We start from the raw sequence: 21591 nt of genomic DNA on the forward strand, positions 1-21591 counted from the left end.
CCCTCTACCACCTACAAAACTCTTGCTATGTTTCTATCTATCTGAACAGACTCTTGCTGAATTATTATTCTTCTCTGGCCCAAGTTGCTGTAACTTCTTTAGCCCTGGCCACATCACCACCTCTGAGTACATCCAGAAGTCAGCTGATATATTGCTTTAGATCCTTGTTCCAGCACTGGCAGCATCATTATTCCTTTCACTAATTCCTTTCTCCTTCACTGACTCAACCTTGCCCATCCTGTATTTCCTAGCCATCTATGTGCTCTGTCTACCTGTGCCTCACCTACCTACCTTCTTTTCTTACCGTGTAGTCAATGCCTGTCTCCTCTCTCCCTCTACTGGCACCAATGTGCTATCCAACGTGAAGCTGCCATGAAGCCGTGTTCTCTCATGAGCCAGTCCTGCAGTACCTTCCCACGAGCTACTCATTGGTCTTCTTCTCATCCAAAATGTTCCTTAATAACTGCCTGTGCAGATTCTCTCTACGAGAAATCAGTCCACTAAGAAGGGCTAATGGCCATTGGGAAACAGCAGCATACTTAATCTAAGTGAGATGGCAAATAAAAAACGTAGGCTTGTGTGGGAGGTGTACTTCCCTGAGTATATATAGATATGCACATATATATGTGTGAATGCACATACAATACGTTTATATGTTGTATGTATTGCACCCATGTGAAATAAACTCACAGTAGAGGTAAAAGTATTCAGTTCTGTGAAACGTAGTGAACACTGTACAGTCATATGAGGAAATGTGAATCTGTATTTCTGGGGGCAGACAGGCTTGGGTACAGAGCACACACAAGATTTCATGTACATATTTTACTCTGTATCTGTGATAAACTATCTAAAAACTGTCTAGAGGTGCTAAGAGTTACCATGCTAGAAATACATTTCCAGAGGTAACTCAGGGAGTTTGTTGTAAAAGAAGAGAGAGTCTTTTTTAGGGATGAAAGAGGGCATGCAAGTAGAAGAAGAGGAGTGAGTGTGGGAGCAGGGAGAAGCATGAATTGATATTGACAGAGCAAGAATTGCACAGGGCATCAATAGTGAGGATGAAAAGCTTGAAGTTGACAGTGATCTGAAGAGGTAGATGAGATATGTGTCAGGAGAAGTGAAAGATTTTAGAAGCCACATGCTTTGTATGAACTGGTGCAAGCTCAGGGACTAGAAGGCTGTAGAGAAAGGGTCAGTGACTCAGGCAAGACTAACTTGAAGTGCAACTCATTCAGCTGGTATAAATCAGCATAAGTACACTGATTTCATTGAAGCCATGCCGATTTATGCCAGCTAAGGATGTGTGCTTACAGATTTAATGCTCGTTTCCAAATGGAAAGGTGTCTTATGCAGATGTTTAAGGGATAAAGCAAAACAGGAGAAGGATGAAGAAGGAGAGAAGAGGGAAGAGACATTTAACAAAAGATTTTAACTCTGTTTCATTCAGAAAATAACCCAGCTTCATTGTACCATTATAGATTCTGCTAGTCACAGACAATGGTCATCAGTCTTGGTTCTGGGCAATTTAGAAATGTTCCAGCATTTGGAATATATACCTTTTCCCCTCTTCCCTACTTTTACCTTCTTATTCTTTATGTCTGTGTCCTGTTTTGGGAGCACTAACTCTGCAGTTCTCCTGATTCCTGCCAGGTTTGAAACTTAAAGACTTGCTGAATCCTTCTCCTGTTTTTGTCAGCTTACGCTGAAGGCATGCATTGCTCCAGCAGTACTTGGCTGTGGCTCCAGCATTCATGTCTGTATTAAATTTCTAACAACTTAAACCACAACTGTTGAAACAGTTAGAAGTGGCAAGACAGAGTTCTGTTCTGTTCTGCATTAAAAACCTCCACAGTATAGAATTTGCTTACTCTATGTTTTTGAAGGCTGAAAATACATTGTGCTTCTTTTTCACTTCGGAGGCCTCTACCAAATACAACTAACCCTTGATAATATAGCAACTAGCAGTACTGGAACAAACCTCTCCTGTGGTGTCAGCTCACCGTAATGGCCATAGGCGATTAGAAGGTGGACCCATTGCTCTTACTGTGATTGCAGTGGAGCCACATGAAAGCCATGCAGTTTCCTAAGACAAGAAAAAAAAAAAAAAGTTTTCCACTAAAGAAGTTGTGGAAACGAGTTGTAATAGTTGTTATAATTTTTAGTGTTATTATTATTGTTTGTAATAGGAAAATACCTGAAGGCCAAAAGAGCACTATTAAGCAGTACCACCATGTAGCTGCCCTGCTGTTGCTCTCCGTACCACACGGTTTCTGCGCCCTGCAGCTGGAGACACAGTACTGTGCTACATGGAGCTTCAGCCCGGCTACATGCAGCTGTTGTTATGCTTTCGGTAAAAAATAACACAAAGTTATTACCTCAGAGCACTTATAGTTGCAATATGTGAGACAGGCAAAATGGGAGAGGGATTGGCTATCACCATTATTATTTGTGGAGAATCAAGCAAGAGGCTGTTACATGACTCATCCAGTGTCACCCAAGAAATCAGCATCAGAATTGGGGACTGAAATGAGATCTTGAGTCCCCTTGAATGCCTGAATTACAGGAACATGCCTTCCTCTCCGTTAGCCACCAAAATCCATGATGTATAAACAGAATCAAAGGCATTGAGTTGTCAGGCTTAGAAGTATCTGGTTTTCCATGGAAACCTCTTTTCAGCAACAGCAAAGCTTTTGCACTCCCCATCATGTGAGCTGTCAGGGAGCTGTACTGTGCAAAACACCATAGCTAAGCAGCTGCCTTCTGGAGAAGACTCGTCCCACAGCCAGGCAGCACAGCCTAGTACAGGACAGTCCGGATGTAATTCTGCCTGCTCCATAATTTTTCACCGTGGCCATGCCAGAATCATAGCCTTGTTTTCTGTTGTCTGGCTGATAGTGGTTATGTATGAATAAGTAAGAAAGACAGCTTCGTTTTCATAAGCTAACTTGTGCCTTGAGTAACAGACAGGGAGAGGAGTGCACTTAATCATAACTGCAGGGCCAGAGCAAAAAATAATGACAGAGCTTTTGCTGTTAGTCATGGTATTTTATTATAATAACTCTTAGGAAGAAGAAACAGGCAGCTCAGACTGCTGAACAATTCATATTTATTACAGTAGCCACCATATTCTCATTTGCTGAAAGAATAACTCAAATAACTCTGTTATGCTTGCCTTTTACAAAAGGCCATGGTGGCAAGGAGCTCTAGTCTTTCTCCCCAGAAAATCTGAATTCAGGATCCGATATGATCAGAGGGGAGATGAGACTGGTGAAAGTTTCTGCAGAGATGCATGTGCCTCATCAGGGAGGCACGAAGAGTGACAGAGGGGCAGATCAGGGCGGAGGGGTGGTCAGAGAACTGTGGACAAGGAGAGTGTTCGTTGTGCCTGTTCAACACCACTTTGGCCTGGGCTGCATTTCAATAACAGATCCTCCTGGAAGAAGTGTCAAGGCACATGCAAGACAAGTAGGTTATCCATGACAGCCAGCATGGATTCACCAAGGACAAATCGTGCCTGAACAAACTGGTGGCCTTCTACGATGGAGTGCCTGCATCAGTTGACGAGGGAAGACCAACCAGTGTCATCTACTTGGGCTTCTGCAAGGCCTTTGACATGGTCCTGCATGATATTCTGACATCCAAATTGGAGAGAGATGGATTTGAATAGTGGATCATTAAGAAATTGGCTTGAAGACTGCACCCAGAGGGTGGTGGTCAATGATTCTAAGTCCAAGTGGAGGCTGGTAACGAGTGGTGTCTCTTAGGGGCCCATCTTGGGGCTGGTACTGTTTAATATCTTTATCAACAACATAGACAATGGGATCGAGTGCACCCTCAGCAAGTTTGCAGATGACACCAAGCTGAGTGGTGCAGTTGATACAGCAGAAGGAAGGGATGCCATCCAGAGGGACCTGGAAAAGCTTGAGATTTGGGCCCACATGAACATAATAAGGTTCAACAAGTCTAAGCACAAGGTGCTGCACCTCGGCTGGGACAATCCCAAACGTGAGTACAGACTGGGAGAACTCACTAAGAGCAGCCCTGCAGAGAAGGCCTTGGGGGTTCTGGTGGATAAAAAGCTCGACATGAACCAGCAGTGCATGCTTGCAGCCCAGAAGGCCACCTGCATCCTGGACTGCATTGAAAAGGAGTAGCCGCCAGCAGGTCGAGGGAGGTGTAACCCCATTGCAACTTTTCAATACCTAAAGGGGGCTTATAAAAAAGATGGAAAACAACTTTTTGCTTGGGCAGATGATGATAGGACAAGAGGAATGGTTTTAAAATGAAAGAGGGGAGATTTAGATTAGATGTTAGAGGAAATTCTTCACTCATGGGGTGGTGAGGCACTGGAACAGGTTGCCCAGAGAGGTTGTGGATGCTCCATCCCTGGAGGTGTTCAAGGTCAGGTTCAGTGAGGCCCTGGGCAACGTGATCTAGTGGGTGGCAGGGGGGTTGGAACTGGATGATCTTGAAGGCCCCTTCCAACCCAAGCCGTTCTATGATATGATTCTATGAACTTCACAATGCATTTGAAAAAATAACCAAATTAAAGTTAATGAATTAACTGATAATACTCCAATACACTAGGCAGATTGATTTTAAAAAACTGATGTTAAAAAAATGGATGAGAATTTTGAATGGAATCTTTTTAGTTGTTCAAAATTGGAAGGGCAAAACTTTATGATGTGAGTTTTTTTAATTTTTAAATATATAAAATAATGATATATGTTATACATCTGTATTGTGTGTCATATTGATCTTACTGAAATGAGTGGGGTTCTACATTTAGATGTGGTTATTTTGATATCTTTGAATCAAAATATTTTGGGATCTCTTTTCCAGGGAATTTTTCTGAATTTCATTTTTTTATACTGAATCAGAATGAAAAAAATAAATAAAATAAAATTCGGAACCATCACAATTTGCCATGCAGCTGCAGTTCTGTTTTTCTGATCACTTCTGCCCTAAGTCGAGGTCATAGAGACAATGTAAAGGGAAAAAATATATTATTCTTTGGCAGAGAGAGGAACACTATTCCAGGCTAGGAAAAAGAAAAGAAAAATATATGTATATATAACTAGAGAAAATACTAAATGTATCTTTATAACTTCTTCCAAGATGGCTTGGGAGACAAGCCATCTCTTCTGCCTAGTAGATTTTTAGACACCAGCGGGAGTTACAGGAGCCTGACAAGCTGTGAACTACACTGCCCTAGGACAGTACCTGAACATGTATGGATTCCCAGGCCATTGCAAAATCAAATTAAAAAGTGTTAGCTAACACATCTAATTTTGTATTTGTGGCAAGCTAAAAGGGCATGTACAGACAGTTATTCCAGCTCAGTTGATGCAGAGTAAGTTACATTATCTGATCCATATATCTAAGCCCTGAAGCTTACACGATGTTAATTGCTGCCTTCATCTGTGTCCCATATCAAACCTCCAGGAATACTGGTGAGAGCAGGATTTGTTCTGGTGTCTTCAAAAATAAATGGAAAAGGGTAAGGAAACAATAAAACTACAATAAATGCATGCAAACATAATTTCCTAAGCCTTTTCAGTTTATCTTAGCCTGAAAAATAATAACTGAAAAGTAAGTCAGGGGCACATTGTCAGAACTGAGATTCTTGACTGGTAGGTGGGAAAGCAAAACCATTAACAAACAGCAAGGTTTGTTCATTTCTTATTATTCATCAGTTTGAAGGCTGAACTGTGTGACTTGTTGGGAAATGCATGGGGCTAAAATAATGAAAGCAGATTGATGTTCCCTGGTAAGGAAGTTTAGTATCTGCTTCTTGCAAATAGAATTCTAACATTTCTTTTGATGTTAGTGGTACTATCCTCATAAGGATCTGCAGACTGCTGAGTTGTGAAATGTGCTGTTAGAGTATGTGCAGGGTCACTCTCTTCCTACCAGCTGTGCCAATCCATTCCAGCCCAGATGCACCTGTATTTTTTATTGTTTTTCTCATCCTTTACTAGCCATGGTAGCTCCTTATTTTGATTTATTCTACCTCATCTGTAAGGGAGTGGTTATAAAGAGCACACAGCCTTCGAGCACAGAATCAACAAGTGTTAGTTTAAATTGTGCCCTTCGGCCTTTTTTAGCTAAGACTTGTATCAATCAGTTGAGACTCTTTTCCTATTTCCTTGCAATATATGGCTCATGGGGCCTCATTTGCTGTCCAGTGTGTTCTATGAGTCCCATAGGTTGAGAGATGTTTATTTGAGAGGTTTATTTGTATGGAGAAAGAACACATCCACTTTTCAACATTTGCTTAGGATATATCTGCTTCTAACTTGTAATTCACCTCATTCTCTTACGCACCACACTCTCTTAATATTACCAGTTTTCAGTAGCACCAGCGGGGTGATAATGTATGGTAGTCTCTTTTATGATCCTTTCCCCCTCCCCCAGATTTTCCACCTTCTTAAAAAACTGTTCATGGAGTTTAATGTGGAAAAGGAAATGTAAAATATTGAATGAAAAAGGAGGGACATCATTGGAAAATGAGGGCTGGTGAGGACTGGCATGTTATGATTAGGATGGAGTAGGCTGAACCTGAGCAGTGGTGTAGAGTGGACTCTGTAATCCCTCAAGGTTATTTCTAGATTGATTTCCGTTCACTCATTAAATGCTGTTGTAACGCGCAGTTCTGATTTATTTGTTACATGCATTGGCCGCTCACTGCTGCTCACATTCTTTGAAATAGAATTCGAGATGCACGAGGCTTACTGACATCCCACTGAGTTGGGTACCACAGGGGACTAACACAGTCACCTGGCCTACGCTCATGCCATCATAGCTGATGATGAATGAGTAACTTCCGTCTTTGTGTCTTGCTTCTCAGACCAGTCTTGTCTTGGGCCATAATGATTTTTATTTTTTTTTTTGTAGTGCATCTGTGGTCCTGTATAGCCAACACAGGATGATAATTTAATGCTTTCAGTGCACTGCTGTGGCCATACATGCAGTTTTATGAGAATAGCTGGGATTTGAAAATGTACTTTGAGAGCATGATATTTAATTGCTTTCCAAAAAGGTTGAAAAAACATTTCCTGTCTTAGTCATAGTGCCCACACTGAGTGGGTCCCTTGGTCAAAACACTAGTCCCTTTCCTTTCTTTGACTAGATCCAAATGCAGTTTTCCCCTTCCGTCCGTCCTCCGTCACCAGAGCATCATTTCAATCACTAGTCTTATTTACATTTCATACAGCACATTTCAGGATAGATAATTAAGTCCTTATCTATACAAACATTCACTTTTCAGTTGATTTTTAAGCAGTACAAACCTCCTAGACACATTTGATTTAAAGCACGTTTTACTCTAGCTGAAACCAGCTGCTAATCAATGTAAGCTAAACCAAAATAAGCCCATTTAAAACTGAAATCATAATTCCTGTGCAGCATTCCACATAGGCTTACCTAAATGACTTTTAAATTAATCTCTTAAATTAAAACAGTGCAACTTATGTAGGTAAACCCTTAGAATCCATTTGTTTCCTGAGCCAAAAGGATGTCTTTTGTGACTGAGAAAAAAAACTGGAACTAGTTGGGGGGCGAGAGGGGAGAGCATGGGAAGAGAATAATTTGTTATACTGAACCTTGCTCTTCTATTATATTATCTCCATCAGAGTTTAAACAGATCTTCATATTAGATGATCATTTTACCAACACTTACTTCTCACTAGGAGGATTCTCTATCATTGTATTCCAAAATCAAGCAGCATTCATATTTGTCTGGGTGATATATTTTTGTCAGCATGACAAAGGTTCCCACAGTGTTTAATTACTCAGACTAGCCAGGGGAAAAGGAAAGAAATGAGCCGTGCTGAGTTTGCTGTGCCAGGATTGCTTTCTGTTACATAAGCAGGCATCTTCCTAATGCATGAAAGGAAGGCAGCTTCAGAACTGCTGTCTTCTGTTTCCACTGCCTGTCCCTCTCCAGATTTTGTGTGTGTTTTCCATGGACTGACTATCTTTTGTCTAATGATCTGCTTGCAATTTGCTCATTTCCAGGGCAGCAGGTTCTTGGCTTGGTGGAGAACCAGAGTGACTGGTATTTGGGCAACCTCTGGAAGAATCATCGGCCCTGGCCAGCACTTGGGAGGGGCTACAACACAGGTACGCCCTGAGGGTTTTATTTGAATTAACATTTGCATCAAGCGTGGAATCAATCCCCTGGTACAGAGAGAGTAAGATGTAGTAATTCACACCTCCCTTCCTAACCTACTGCAAAATTTGCCATTTAAAGCTGTAAAAATGATGCAGTATGATGCATTTTGGAGTTTCTGCTCCAGTGCTACTCTGATGGGAATGTGTTCCCTCTCTAAATGGTCTTAAGGGAGATTGTATGGCATCCTTTGAGGAAAGACAGCTTTTCAGCAGTCTGGCACATCCTCAGCACATCTACAGCATTTCTGTCCATGATGAACCGTACATAGACCCAGCAAGAGGGAAAGAATCAAGGCTCATTTTCTGTAGAGAGGTAATGGTATCACAAAATGTCAGCCCAATAAAGATATATCTCCTGCAGGATGGCAACAGGGTCATAATTGTCCTAATAAAATGCAAACTACTGGCCATCAATTTCTGCTGCCATGAGAAAGGAATAAAGGCACTAGATCAGAAAATGTATTAGATTACAAGAGACAGGCCTTCCCACTGATTTGTGTTTGGTATGTGAGAAAACATACCAGGTGCATAAAGAACACACACATACATCTAAATCATTTTGATGCTAGGCTTTACATGCTGATGCAGTGAGTTAGGTTCCCTCTCTATTTGTAATAAGAGGGCAGAACAGATGGTGAAGCCTCCATTTAGAAAAGATGAGTCCATTTAAATATCCCTGCACTATCAGAAAATGATTCACCATAGTAGTGGTTTTGCTTTGCAGAAATATATTGGATTGAATTAAACAGACTTACTAGGAAATGGATTGCAAATAGTTGTAGTTGGGTCACTTTTATTTCTGTATTCATTTATATATTTGGGGTAATCATGCCAGTTTTTGTGATTTTTTTATTTCAGCTCCTGCAAAGCATTTCTGTTCTATGAAAATGTTCAAAAGAGTAGCTTAACTGAACACAGACAGATAGGGATATAAGATTTTGGCAAAAGAGGTTTGTTTCCTGGTTCTCTACTTGCCAGAGCAGAACTGCATATATAAAGTCTTGGTCTGCCCCCACCCTCCAAAAACAATAGACAGAGATAAGTTTCATGGATTTGTCCTGGAACCTGAGAGGATATATTACACGTACCCAACCTTGGCAATGTCAATTCTATTCAGTGTTACACCACAAAGCAGTATCTTTTGTTCTACCGAGAGATTACCAACTCTTACAGTTACTTTCTGCTTCATTTTTCCTTTTTCCTTTCTGCCATTTTAATGCTGGCAGAGAGAAATGTGGCACACCCACATAACATTAGGCTGACCCAGAAGTGTATGGCATGTAGTATCTAAAATGCAACTATTTAAGTAAAAATGCTGTAAAGGATTAGTTTACATTAATTTACTGATCCAAATGCTTTATAGGGTTGCCAAATGTCATTGCATCAAAAAAGTCTTCCTCTCGAAGCAAAAGTAATTGAATGTCTGTAGTCTTTCACATATATTGCATGTGTTAATTCTCAGCATATGTAAATACAAAGCTACCAGGCCATGCATAATCCTGACCATGATTTTAGTCTGCTCACAGTTTCTTTCTTCAGACAATTCAGAAGTAGTTATAATAACTTCCTTTCTTTCCGGAAAGAAAAACATAAGGTAGATAATGAATGGGAAATTGACAGGTGGTTATAGTAAGTGGAATGACATTTTTTCAAGTACATGGAACAAGAGGTCAGTGAGGGAAGCAGTGCAATTTCTGAGAGGTAGCAAACGATGTTACTAACAGAAGGAGCATCATTTACTATAATTTTTTTTAATTGAATTCATTTTTTGCCTCAGTAATCTAGCAGGGATTGGAGGTATAAATCTCTCAAGAAAGAAGAAATACCAAAAGAAACTGTAGCTTGTTTGATGTGTTCAGCAAGTTAAAATAATTGACGCTGAAGACAACACTGTGGCCAAGGAGGATTCAGAAAACTAAAAGGGGGGGAGCAGAGAGACAATAACTGTAAGCAAAACACTCAAGAAAGACAGTAGGCCAGGAAGAGAATGGCTTAGAGATTGAGGTGCTTAGAGTCGTACTTGGGAACAGTAAAAGGGTCCCCAAAACCTTGAAACTCTAATGGGCTAAACAAATTCAGATGAGAGGGAAGTTATCAGACAGATGTTGCTCTTACTTTTTGGTAGTGTTTTTATTACAGTCCTAGCATACAATTGTAAGAAAAGAAATTTTTACATGAGCCCTCTCAACCAGACTCAATCTTGGCACATTTGATGCAGGAGAACCCCTCAGAGTCAATTTTTTTTCCACTTCTTCCTCCCTGTTTCTAAAGCAAATAATTTATCATTCACTTCCACTTTGCTGTGCTTGAAGCCACTCTGGACAGCATACAGGCTGGGGAGTCCCAGAAGGCAGGTGCATTAATGCTAAAGGTGTGTTTGTTCCTTCTCCACTAGCTCTTTAAACCCAGCAAGCTTATGCATTCTTCTGTTCCTGTGTGCCCAGGCCAGACCTCCAGCCAATACAGATTTTCAAGGAAAGGTTTGGTTTTTTTTCAGCTGGTTTTAACCCTTCTTCTTCATTTACACAAGTCATACTTTAGTCTGTGACAATACAATCTTAGGAAAACCAGACCAAACTCAAAAGTCAGCTCAGTGACAATTTAATTTCTGTTTAAAATGTTCTTAGTTAGACCCATCCATTATCTGGACAGCATTAACTTCCTCAAGCTATTTTAAATACTGTTCCTTCTGTACCGCAAAGGTACACAGGTTTTTTTCTGTACTTCATTGGTCAAAGCTCAGTAAGCTACTTAATGAAATACTTCTTATATGACATCTGCTCTGTTTTCCTTGTCTACACTGAGATTAACTCTTACAGAATCCTCATGCATTAGTTAAAGCATGCTTTTCTCTCCATGAAATCTATATTGTCTTTCACTGACTATATACTCTGCTTTCAAAAGTATTGCCTGAGCTGCGGGAGGTTTTTTCTCTTTACAGATGTTAAACTGACAGCTCCAGAATTGCTCTGTATGGTTTGATGTTCATTTCTGGAGTAGCAGTCATTCTAGTCCTCACAAAAATATCTTGTCAAATAAATTCTTAACAACAACAAAAAAAACTTTTAGTACTTTGTCTGCATTATACTTTCCGTCATGGTGGAGCATAGCTTTTAAGAGCAGTTTCTGGCAACTCTGTTGTCATGATTTCAGGCCACTTCCCAGCTGGTGTACATCACCCCTGGCTTTCCTGCCTTGGTGCATCGAGGCCAGCTTACAACAGCTGAGAATCCCACCCCGAGCCTCTCAGAGGAACTGCAGAGTGGATCAGACTAAATTGTATGAAGCAATGTATTCAGAGCAGTTTTCAAGACCTGGGAGAATTTAGTCTCCTGACAATAATGTCTGCTATTATTGAGATAGCTCAGAATTCATTGTCGGTCATACCGCAGCATGGGAACCATTTTTCAGAGTGACCCTTTCATCCGTGGGGTCTCTTAAGTTCTTACTGGAACAGGCAATATGAAAATTAATGCCAGAACAGAACAAGATGAACAATGGTAAACTGAGGAAAGGACAAGCACCTAAAAAGCTGTGGCAGTGCTGCCAGTGGGGTTGTCAGGAAAGCTAAAGAGCCTCAGGCTCAAACTGTTTTCTGTGTTAATGTTTCAGTTATCACTGGAAATGTAGCTCTGCTGCTTCCGCTGCTATTTTCTGATCCAAAGTTTTTTCTTGTTTTCTGTCTCAGAGAACAGACATCTTGCTCTGAACCAAGGAGTGATTAGGGACTTCCCTGTCCAGAAACATGAGCCTGTTTATCCTGGGACAACCCAATTCTGTGCTCTGAAATCGGAGTGCTAGAGAGTATTTGTAAAATCTTTGGCCCAGGGGATTTCGGACTTCTAGACCACAGAAGCCCATCCTGAGGATTTGAGGCTCATCTAAAATACACTGCCTTGGTGGAACTGCTAGGTACTGTAAGGAGGAGTCTCAACAGCTTGAGCTTAAGATTCCTGCTCCCACGCTGAGATGTCACATTACCAGATTTGTGGATTGAGAACAGAAGGGAATGGCTAGCACCTAACAACTTCCTGCCTACGTGTGCCTCGTGTATTATTACTTCCATGTTTCTAATGACGGGAAGGAAGCCAGAATGAACCTCTTTCCTTAATTATTTGCCTGAAAAAAAGGACCTGTGAAGAATGAATTGGGAGCAGGAAGTGTATGTTATGTCATTTTTGCAGAACGAAGAATAAAGGCAAGTGTAGGGCAGATTGTTTATATAAGATTGCACTGTTTCTCATCTTGTGCTTCTTGATGGTATTGTGCATCTTCAGTGCAGAAAGCAGATGACTAGTAAAGCAGTGCAAAGCGGGGGGGTGGTCATGGCACAGTCTGTGAACCTGGTCTGGAAACATGGTAACTGCTTTCATCTGAACTACCACCCTTCTGCTCATGACAATATAATAATGGATCTGATGGTAGATAGTGCAGAGCACTTCTAATTTAACTAAACTCTTCTGCTTTTCAGAAACGCTCACAGTTAATGATTTAAATAGTAATTGTTGCCTAATTCTGTATAGATCTGTTACCAAATTGTTTTTTTTTTTTCTTGGGATGAGTCAGAATTCCATGAGAACCACCTGGATATAGCAGTAATTTGCAAATTATCTTAGATAGATTCTAACTCAAACTAATGCTTTTCTCCATGGGGTACAGACATGAATATAGTGGTTGTCTGAGAGATGTGATTTTTTAGAATTGTCTCAATGAGTAAGTTGGAGAACTCATGAGTTACAGAAATTTTAAGTACCTGCTATAGGGGCCAGACTTAGTTCAGCCATGCCCTCTCTAAAGACCATTGCCACACTTGGTGCCACACTTGGTACCCTTAGGTTTGCTTCTAAGTACAAGAGCCTTTGAAAATAGATGCAAAATACATTTTAATGAGGAAGAGGAAGGAAGGAAGGAAGAAAAGAAGGAAGACAAGGAAGGAAGGAAAGGAAGAAGGAAGGATACTTCCAACAGCAATGTCAAGGCAAAAAGTAACACTCTTCACCTACTCAGATTCACACTATACCAGGTTTTTGGATTAGATTATTTCTTCTTTAAGAAACTGTGAGCTCATTCAGCAAATATTGTTATCAGTGCAAAGCATACTTACAGACATGCTTTATAATGCACAAAAATATGTTTGGGGTACAGGTATCATACACATTATACAGATAGTAATTGAGGAGGTGACAACACACTGTTGATTTTAGGTGCACAGGAGAGCTCAGTCTGTTTTTGTCAATGTTGGGAAGCTAAAATGACAATTCTGCTTCTGAAGACCACATCCCTATATCACTGTTGGTTATAATCTGTAGCTTCCACTTAAAAATAAGCTATCTAAAAGCTGACTGCCCTCAAAGAATAGCTTCCTTTCCAGTCTTTCTAACACGGTTTCTAAAGCATGTGATGTTCTGAGAACTTGTTTACAGCACGCTTGACATTTCTGAAATGCGGGTCAATATGTATTTGATTTTGAAAAATGGTGCCTCTTGTTTGAGAGGCCTATCCACGTAATAATGGCATTGCTGTGACTGAATTAGTCTTCTGTTCATTGCATTCTCTGAGATACATGCCCTGCTCCTTGGCAATTGAATCTATCAGGCCATGCAGTAACTGCCTTTTTTTAAAACACCTTTGTTTGAAACAGTGACAACTTTCATCTCCTAAGAAACCTGTGTTAAAGAAATAACAGCATTCATACCATCTATACCACATTCCAGTTTCCATTGTGCTGAAATAAATAAAAAGTATATCCTTTTAGGTGATTAAATCATCCACTTTTGGGGATTTTTACTGGTCTAGCCTGAGTTCGTAATGTATATCTCCAGGTAATGTATGTAAATAGGACATATATGTGTACTATTGCAATCTAATGATTTAAAGAATCGTTTTGAAGTGTGATATTTTTAGTTTGATAGAGACAGTTCTTTATGTGGACATACGTAACTTGATGAGCAATTATGTTGTCCAGCACTCTGAAATGCCCTTTCTTTATTATAGTTGGACCATCATTAGCAGGTTAAATTTAGATGAAAGATTTGCACATAAAAGCTTGGTAGAGGCATCCAGGTGCCTAAACTGAGAACAAAAACTTCTATTATATGTCAGCAGAACCCCAGACAAATGCACAGTAATAGTAAAACCAGTACTTTTTCTTCTGAAGTGCAAGTTCACTTTCCAGCTTCTCATTGTGCTCATAAAGGTGATTGTGTAAAGACATTTCTTTTTGTAGATGCAGAAACAGAGGTTTTAGCCAAAGTCTCAAAGCAAAGACAGAGGCGTTACTGTTGGTCTCTGTCTTCGGATTTTTAATGGGTAGTGTAGTGTCTGTCACAGATAGTCAGAGTGACTTAAGATGGCTTTCTACACAGATGTCTTTCTACACCCTTGTGTAGAGAGTGCCAACAAAAAATACTTGAATGTGGTCATAGTCAGATCGCTCTCTTAGCTGCTACAGGCTACAGAAATTACCATGCTTTAACCATTTTAATGGCTAAGCAAGCTAGGTTCAGGACAGATCCTTGCTTTTTAAAAACAGACTTCAGTATGTGAGGAAATCAAGAGACTTTATACTACTTGAGTTGGAGATGTTCTAAGAAAGAGGAGTCTGCAAAATTGAGTTGACACTAAGATCTCAAAAGCAGCAGCAGCTCACTTTTTTCTTTTCCTCATTCTCCTTCTTTGGTCAGCCACATTCAAGCTTTAATTGTTCTTGCTGTAGCTCCTCAGCATATCCCTCTTCCCCTTGTCTGCATCAAGCTAGGCTGAGGGGAAGACAGAAACACTGAGATAGATAGTTTCTACACTGTTATTCTCAAGGCCTCAGCAGAGGAGGTGAAAAGAGAAGCTTTCCCAAATCGGATCCTAGAATCATAGGCAATTTAGGTCAGAAAGGATCTCCAGAGGTCTTTTTTCCCACCAAAAGCTAACTCAGGTTGCTCAGTACCTTTCCAGTTTGAGCTTTTAATATTGTTAAGGGTGGAAATTCCACAACCTCTCAAGAGAGCCTATTCATGTATTTGAGTACTGTCATAGTGTGAAAAGTCAAAAATCAACATTTTTTTTCCTAATAGATAGTTGGAATTTCCCTTGCTGCACTTTGTGTCAGTTGCCTCTCATTCTGTTTCAGTGCATCTTTTAGAAGAGTTTGGTTCCATTAAGAAATTTGTAGACAGCAATAAAATCTCCCCTTAGCCTTCTCTTCTGCAGGCTGAACAAGCCCATTTCTCTCAGCCTCTCCTCATACATCACGTACTCCAGGCTCCTGGCCATTTCAGTTGTTCTCAGCTGGACTCGCTCCAACATGTCAGTATCTTTATTTGATTGCAGAATCCTAAAGAGTACTTCAGATGTGATGGTCTTACAAGTGCTGAATAAAGAGTGGTAATCACTTCCATTGACCTGCTCTCTACATTCTTGCTAAAATAGCTCAGGATGTGGTTGGTTGCCTTTGCCACAAGGTCACACTGCTGGCTTATGTTCAGCTTGGTGTCTACCAAGACCCCTAGGACTCCTGCAAAGCTTCTTTCTATCCAGTTGGCCCCCAGTCCATATTGTCCATTCAGAAATAGTCCCATACAGGACTTGCTGTTGAACTCTATGTAGCTTAGCCCACTTGTCCAGCCTCTCAAGGTCTCTCTGAATAGCAGCCCTGTCCCCAGTTGGTCTCAATGTGTGATGTTGCTGAGGTTGCATTCTAGCTCTTCTCTAGCTCATTAATCAAGAAGTTAAACAGTATCAGCCCCAGGATCAACTCTTGTGGAATGCTACTTTTAACTGGTGACCACCTGAATGTTTTATTGCTATATTTTTTATTATATTACACGACCCCTTGAAATTACCAGTCCAAATTGCTTTCTGCTCGCCTTATAGTCCACCTATGCAAGCTGTACTTCACAACTTCATCTGTGAGCATGGTAAAAAGTCCCACATACATTTTCGCCTTAAACAAATGCATTGCTATATCTCTGTCGTGAACCTAATCCCGTTGCTCTCCTATTAGAAGAGAAATGGTTGTGGAGGAAGGATCGACTAGCAGCTGACCTCTAGGTGAAACCATTGCGTAAAGTAAATTGTGTTTCCTTTTTTTTTAAAAAATGCTGTTTAATCTTAGCAGCATGTTCATTCTGTGCTGCTTTCCTTCCCCTAATCCACTTCTTAGGACATTTTATTCATCCTGAACCTAATCCAGTCAATGAACTGTCCATTAAGAGAAATAAAAAAAAAAAAAAGTCTGGTTGCTTCTGAATGCAAAGCCCCAAATTCTTTGTCATGTAACTACGAGGAAATACCTGAGAGGCTATTCAGTCCATGAGCCACGTTTCTTCCTCTGTTGCTCAGAGCACCTGACCAAGAAAATGTGGTTCTTAGTCATTGTGTCCATCCCTACAATTAGGCTTGTGTACTAGCATTAATATTAGAAGCCAGCCAAGACAATTATCACCTGTGCAGGGTGCATTTTTCCTCTTGTCATATCCAAAGTGGAAACTTGCTAAAATTTTTGACGCCTCAGCCCAGGTTAAATACGATGCTTTTGGGAAGATCAAAACAAACAAACAAAATTAAAGCAATGTTCCTTGTAAACTTTCACTTTTTGCTGCATACCGAGGAAGAAAAAAAAAAACATGGATAAGCATCATGGATAAGGTCTATATCTGATATAAATGCCTGACTCCTGAGTTAAGTAGACTTAAGCTGATTTACAGGAGTTAAGGATAAAGAAATAGATTATTTTTCTTTTAAAGGTGAATGATTCTGTGGTGCACAGTCCAAGATAGATTAGTTTTGGAAGATGTTCTTGCTTTCATCAGGCCAAATGCTCAGCAAATCCTAGCAAACTTCAGTTTTTATGCATGGAAATAAGCTTTCTGTGTGATCCCTTCCAAACGTGCATGCACGTGGGAGAACAAATGCAACAACCGGACCTCCTACGTAGTAACCCTGTGTGGTCTGTACTATCCTGTGATTCCTCTTCAGGACAGCTCACACAAAGTGTAGTTACTCATAAAAAATGGAGACATACAATGGAGAAATACACGAGAATCAGTCCAAGATGGGTAATCAGCTGAACATTAGTTCCAGGTTTAATACAGTTGTCTTTGTGTACAAAGTACTTTGTGGGATCATCAGAAGTATAAACAAGAACATTTGAAGTATGAGTACAGTTGATTTTTTTTGTTGTTGTTTTGGGCGTAGGCTTTTTGCTCCGTTTTTGCACACTGGATGTCTGCACTGCCAGATAATTTAGCTCCCTAGTTCACTCTTAAATCTTGGCTCCCTGATCATCTACAGGGCACAGAAATTAGTTGGCATCCTGTCTCTCTTAGGCAGGAACCTGGCTTCCTTCAGGAAAAAAAAACTATTGAGTGTAATTTGGTGATAGTTCACTCCAGGGAATATTTTTGGAAGGTAGTATGGATGGGACTATACTGTGTTTGTCTCTTCCTTCCAGCCCTTCAACGCTGCTTCAGGAGACTTTGCGCTCTGATACTCCCACATGCCCTGATGACACTCTCCAATGCACACAACATAGACCCTCAGTTCAATGCTAAAAACTCTCCAATCTAGAGGACTGTAACGCAGTTCTCACGTTTTGTGGGACACTGAGAAATGCAAACACAAAATAACTGTTATGTCTAAAAACTGAAGGAGTACTAGGTCCTCAAAGATAAGACTATGCAGGATGAATGTGGCCAGCCTGCTGAAGAAAGAGCAAGACCCTGAACAGGTGTTTGTTCAAACACTCCATAGTCTTTGACCTGGGAACTAGGGACCTCTTCTTGGAGTGAATGTATTTTAAAAGGTAGATTTAGCTGCCTCTCCATGTCTCATCTCCACAGGTCAAAGACGGGTACTTGTAAACTAACAAACTTCAAAGAAAATACTGAAAAACTTTCTATAAAGTTGAGAAAAATGGCTCCAGGAGCTTTTCTCAGAGAGGGTCAAGGGATAGCTAGATCATAGCTTATAAGTATCTGTAGGAGAAAGTGACGTGTTAATAGAGGGCTTGCCAATTTAGCAAAGGTTCAGCAAGATCAAATTGCTGCAAATTTGAAGACCTGTACAAATCAGAAATCGGGGATATATCTTTCATTAGGATAACTATGCATTGGAATAAGTTAGCAAAGTTTGTGATAGATTATCCATTGTTGGAAATTTTAAATCAAGACAGCGTTTTTCTAGAAGTTATGCTCTGGTTAAAGCACAAATTGATTTTGAAAAATCCTGTGGCCTCTATTTTGCAACAGCTAAGAATTATCCTTTCTGACTTTATCACTTAAATGCGTACTTAACCAGGACTTCTTTCCTCTTGATTAAAGTCACCTAAACACCCAGGTAAATGAAAGCATGGGTGGTTTGCAGTGTAAGAACTTACTGTATTTTTAGTATTGGAGAGAGAGAAGGTTCTTTAAAACTTGGTTTAAAAAATGTACATTTTCCCCATGTAATTTTTTTTTTTTAAGTCTCACAATTCAAAGTGCTTTATCATTAGGTAGGTACCTGACCATCTTTCTCTTAGAGTCAACTTTTGGCACCTCCATTATGACCCCAGACAAGTACAGGGGTACACACCGAGTAGCTATTTGGTGCTTCTTCTGTGTGGCAATGACGTGAGATGCTTACATTCTTAAGACAGCTCTCCTCTGCTCCATTCAGATTGATCATTGCCCTTCTGCTACAGCATGGAGAAGCTGAAGCCTCCCTCTTTCCCTTTGCTCGTCTGAAGTTACAATGTGTTAATTGAGATTTACAGCTTATGGACTTTTTCTGAACAAAAACTTTCCCAATCATCTTTCAGATTTGAATTTAATGATTTTTGTTTTGTTTTTCTTTTTCTTTTCTCTTGGAAGCCATCTCTCTTGCTTACCAACTGAGAAGTTGCTGGCATTTTTGCTTTCCACTGCCTTTATAATGTAATCTCAGCACGCTCACAAGGGCTGTGGAGCGCAAAGGCTATAGGAAAACTGAGGAGCTTTTCCAAGCCCATGTAAGGAGCTTCATCATAGATGGTTGTCATTTCCTACTACTCTTCACATGGGGTTCAGAAAACACAGGGAACCACGAAAGGTTACTGCTGTTACTGTCTTCTGTGAAGCCCAAATCAGGCAGAGCAGCTGGGAAGAACTCTTACTTCCCTTTTTGATTTTGCTAATATTTGTCCTTTTGACAGGCTTGTTGTTTTCCAGTATAGAATTTAGGACAAGATGATCAGCAATTTAGACATGGAAGTTTTATGACTTTGCACTACATTGGATTTATGCAAGAGAAGGCCAATTCCTCCAGGACTGGAGACAGTTTTTCATGACCTATGAGAGACCTGTAGCATCGTTACTTCTCTTCATAGGGCTCTAGAAGATAGGAAGGAAAGACATTTCCTGTCTTGTAGACATCTTAAAAGTCTTATGGCTCATGTCTCCTCTTGTATAGACCTTTTAGAATCCTGAGGGTTTTTTTTTGTTGTTTGTTTTTTTGTTTTTTCCTGTAGAAGTCTTTGAAACTTTAAGAAAGTTGCAGAAATTCCCCCGGAAATAGAAGTCACTGAAGAGAAGTTAAGTTTACAAAGCATGTGTATCTTTATCAAATTACTCAGTAAGAATGGCACCTCAACAATAGGAAAACATTTAGAGAACCAGGAAGTTCAGAGCTACAGTCAGTAGCTCTATATGAGGACAGAATCATGCTCCAGTATATCCCATATCTTCCCTCTGCCTAAGGAGAAGCAGCATACTTTGGAAGAAGAGAACAACGCAAAACAAACAAAAAAAGAGAGGTATTCCATTTCACTAAATGGTCATCAGGAAGTGTAAACAAAATGTTTATAATGCATCAAGAGGAATCAGGCTTCCAACAGAGTGAGTGCACTAAATTTCCAAATGCACTCTATCACAGCTTCACTTTCAATATTTGTGCTGAGAAAACAAGGGCTACTGCATTCTGTCACCAAGCCCAGAGGGATGCCCACTTTCCATTTCAAAACAGCTTCTCAGCTCTGTTCTGTTTTCTGAGGGAAAAGTTCAAGTGTGGAGTCAGCATTTATTCTCAATTAACACATTGTGCATCACTGCAAGTTTTTATTAGATGTTCTATGTTGTGAAAGGCTTTTTCGGAGAATAAGGCTGCTATATGTAAGTGCATATTAAAAAATGTATCAGGATACCACAAAATTGTGTTAGAATGACAGTCCTTTGGCCATTGTGTTAAAAGCTACAGACGTAAGCTGTGGTTTCGTTATGGCTACTCAAATTATGAGCAGTATAGATGGTATAGAAATATATATAGATGGTATAGAAATCAAGTAAAATATATCATTTTTTCCATCTTGCACACTTACTTCCATGCAGTGATTTTCATCCAAACAAAGACTTAAAAAGGAGATTTAGAAATGTGTACCATTACGGTTGCGATGTCTCTTTTGGCAGAAATCTGTGGTTTTGTGGAATTGCAGCTTGAATTTCATTTTGTAATCCCTAACAGACACATACTTGTGTTTTTCTGTTTATGCTTGATACTGTGGCTGAAAAGTAGAGTGGTGAGGAGCTGTGACCCAGCTGATTGCAAATTCCACCCTTAGCAAAACCGGTAATTTGGGCCCCGATCCAGTAAAGACATAGTTACATTCCTAGCGTTATGCGGTGTGACCACTTCCACTGATTTCAGGAATTAAAAAAAAAAGAATAAATACTTGCAGGATTACTAAGCAGTTGGTGCTATCATGGCACTTCTCCTGGGTTAGCACAGCTACAAACCCCTTCCACAGCACGTAAAGCTGAGCTTTGCGGTGCCAAATATGTTACATAATGCATGGCAGCTTGCTGTTGTTTGTACTGCCTTAAATCTCTGGATCAGTTATGTGTTGTAGTAAATTTCCATAATGTCAGCCCTAGCTAACGTTATTTCTTACAGCATCTAAGACTCAGTGGCTTGATGTATGGCCTTTGGTATGCTGGTTAGGTGTTGTAAAATCCCAGTAATTATTTTAAAACTCACTGTTGCTTTATAATATATTTTAAACCATGTCCTGCCTGTCTTTTCAGGTTTTGTAGTGGTGTCTGCTTGCTATCTAGATGGTTCACTGTTTAGTCTCAGTTGCAAGAAGAATTTTAAAACTCTTACAATGACAGACTCTGCGATGCTGCTCACATAATGTGGAATTGCATAAGTAGCTCACTAAAGCATCCTGTTCCACCTGAAAGAAACGGGCAAGGCAGTGCTTACAGATAATGATTTCTAAGAGTAGCTACACTCTTCCCCCTTCCCCTCAGCACTGAGGATTTTTTCAGCCACCTTAAAATGGTCATTCTCATAAATTGATTGAGTTTGAAAGCTTGTTCAGTTTCACTGTAACTTCTGTAAGTGATTCTGTTCTATGTTAAAATGTCGTTTATTACTTCCTACTCTACTATAAATTCCTCTGTGAATTTCAGA

At 40.1% G+C, this 21591-nt stretch overlaps 1 protein-coding gene across 1 annotated transcript in view; it reads left to right on the forward strand.

Moving 5' to 3' along the window:
• Positions 1-21591, forward strand: part of LARGE1 (LARGE xylosyl- and glucuronyltransferase 1) — a 288235-nt gene that overhangs the window by 208987 nt on the left and 57657 nt on the right. The window contains exon 8 of the mRNA XM_083824334.1: positions 8017-8121. Coding sequence (XP_083680460.1) covers positions 8017-8121 — 105 coding nt within the window. The remainder of the gene's footprint in view (positions 1-8016; positions 8122-21591) is intronic.

The sequence above is a fragment of the Anser anser genome (assembly GCF_964211835.1).
Source record: "Anser anser genome assembly, chromosome: 1".
NCBI lineage: Eukaryota > Metazoa > Chordata > Aves > Anseriformes > Anatidae > Anser > Anser anser.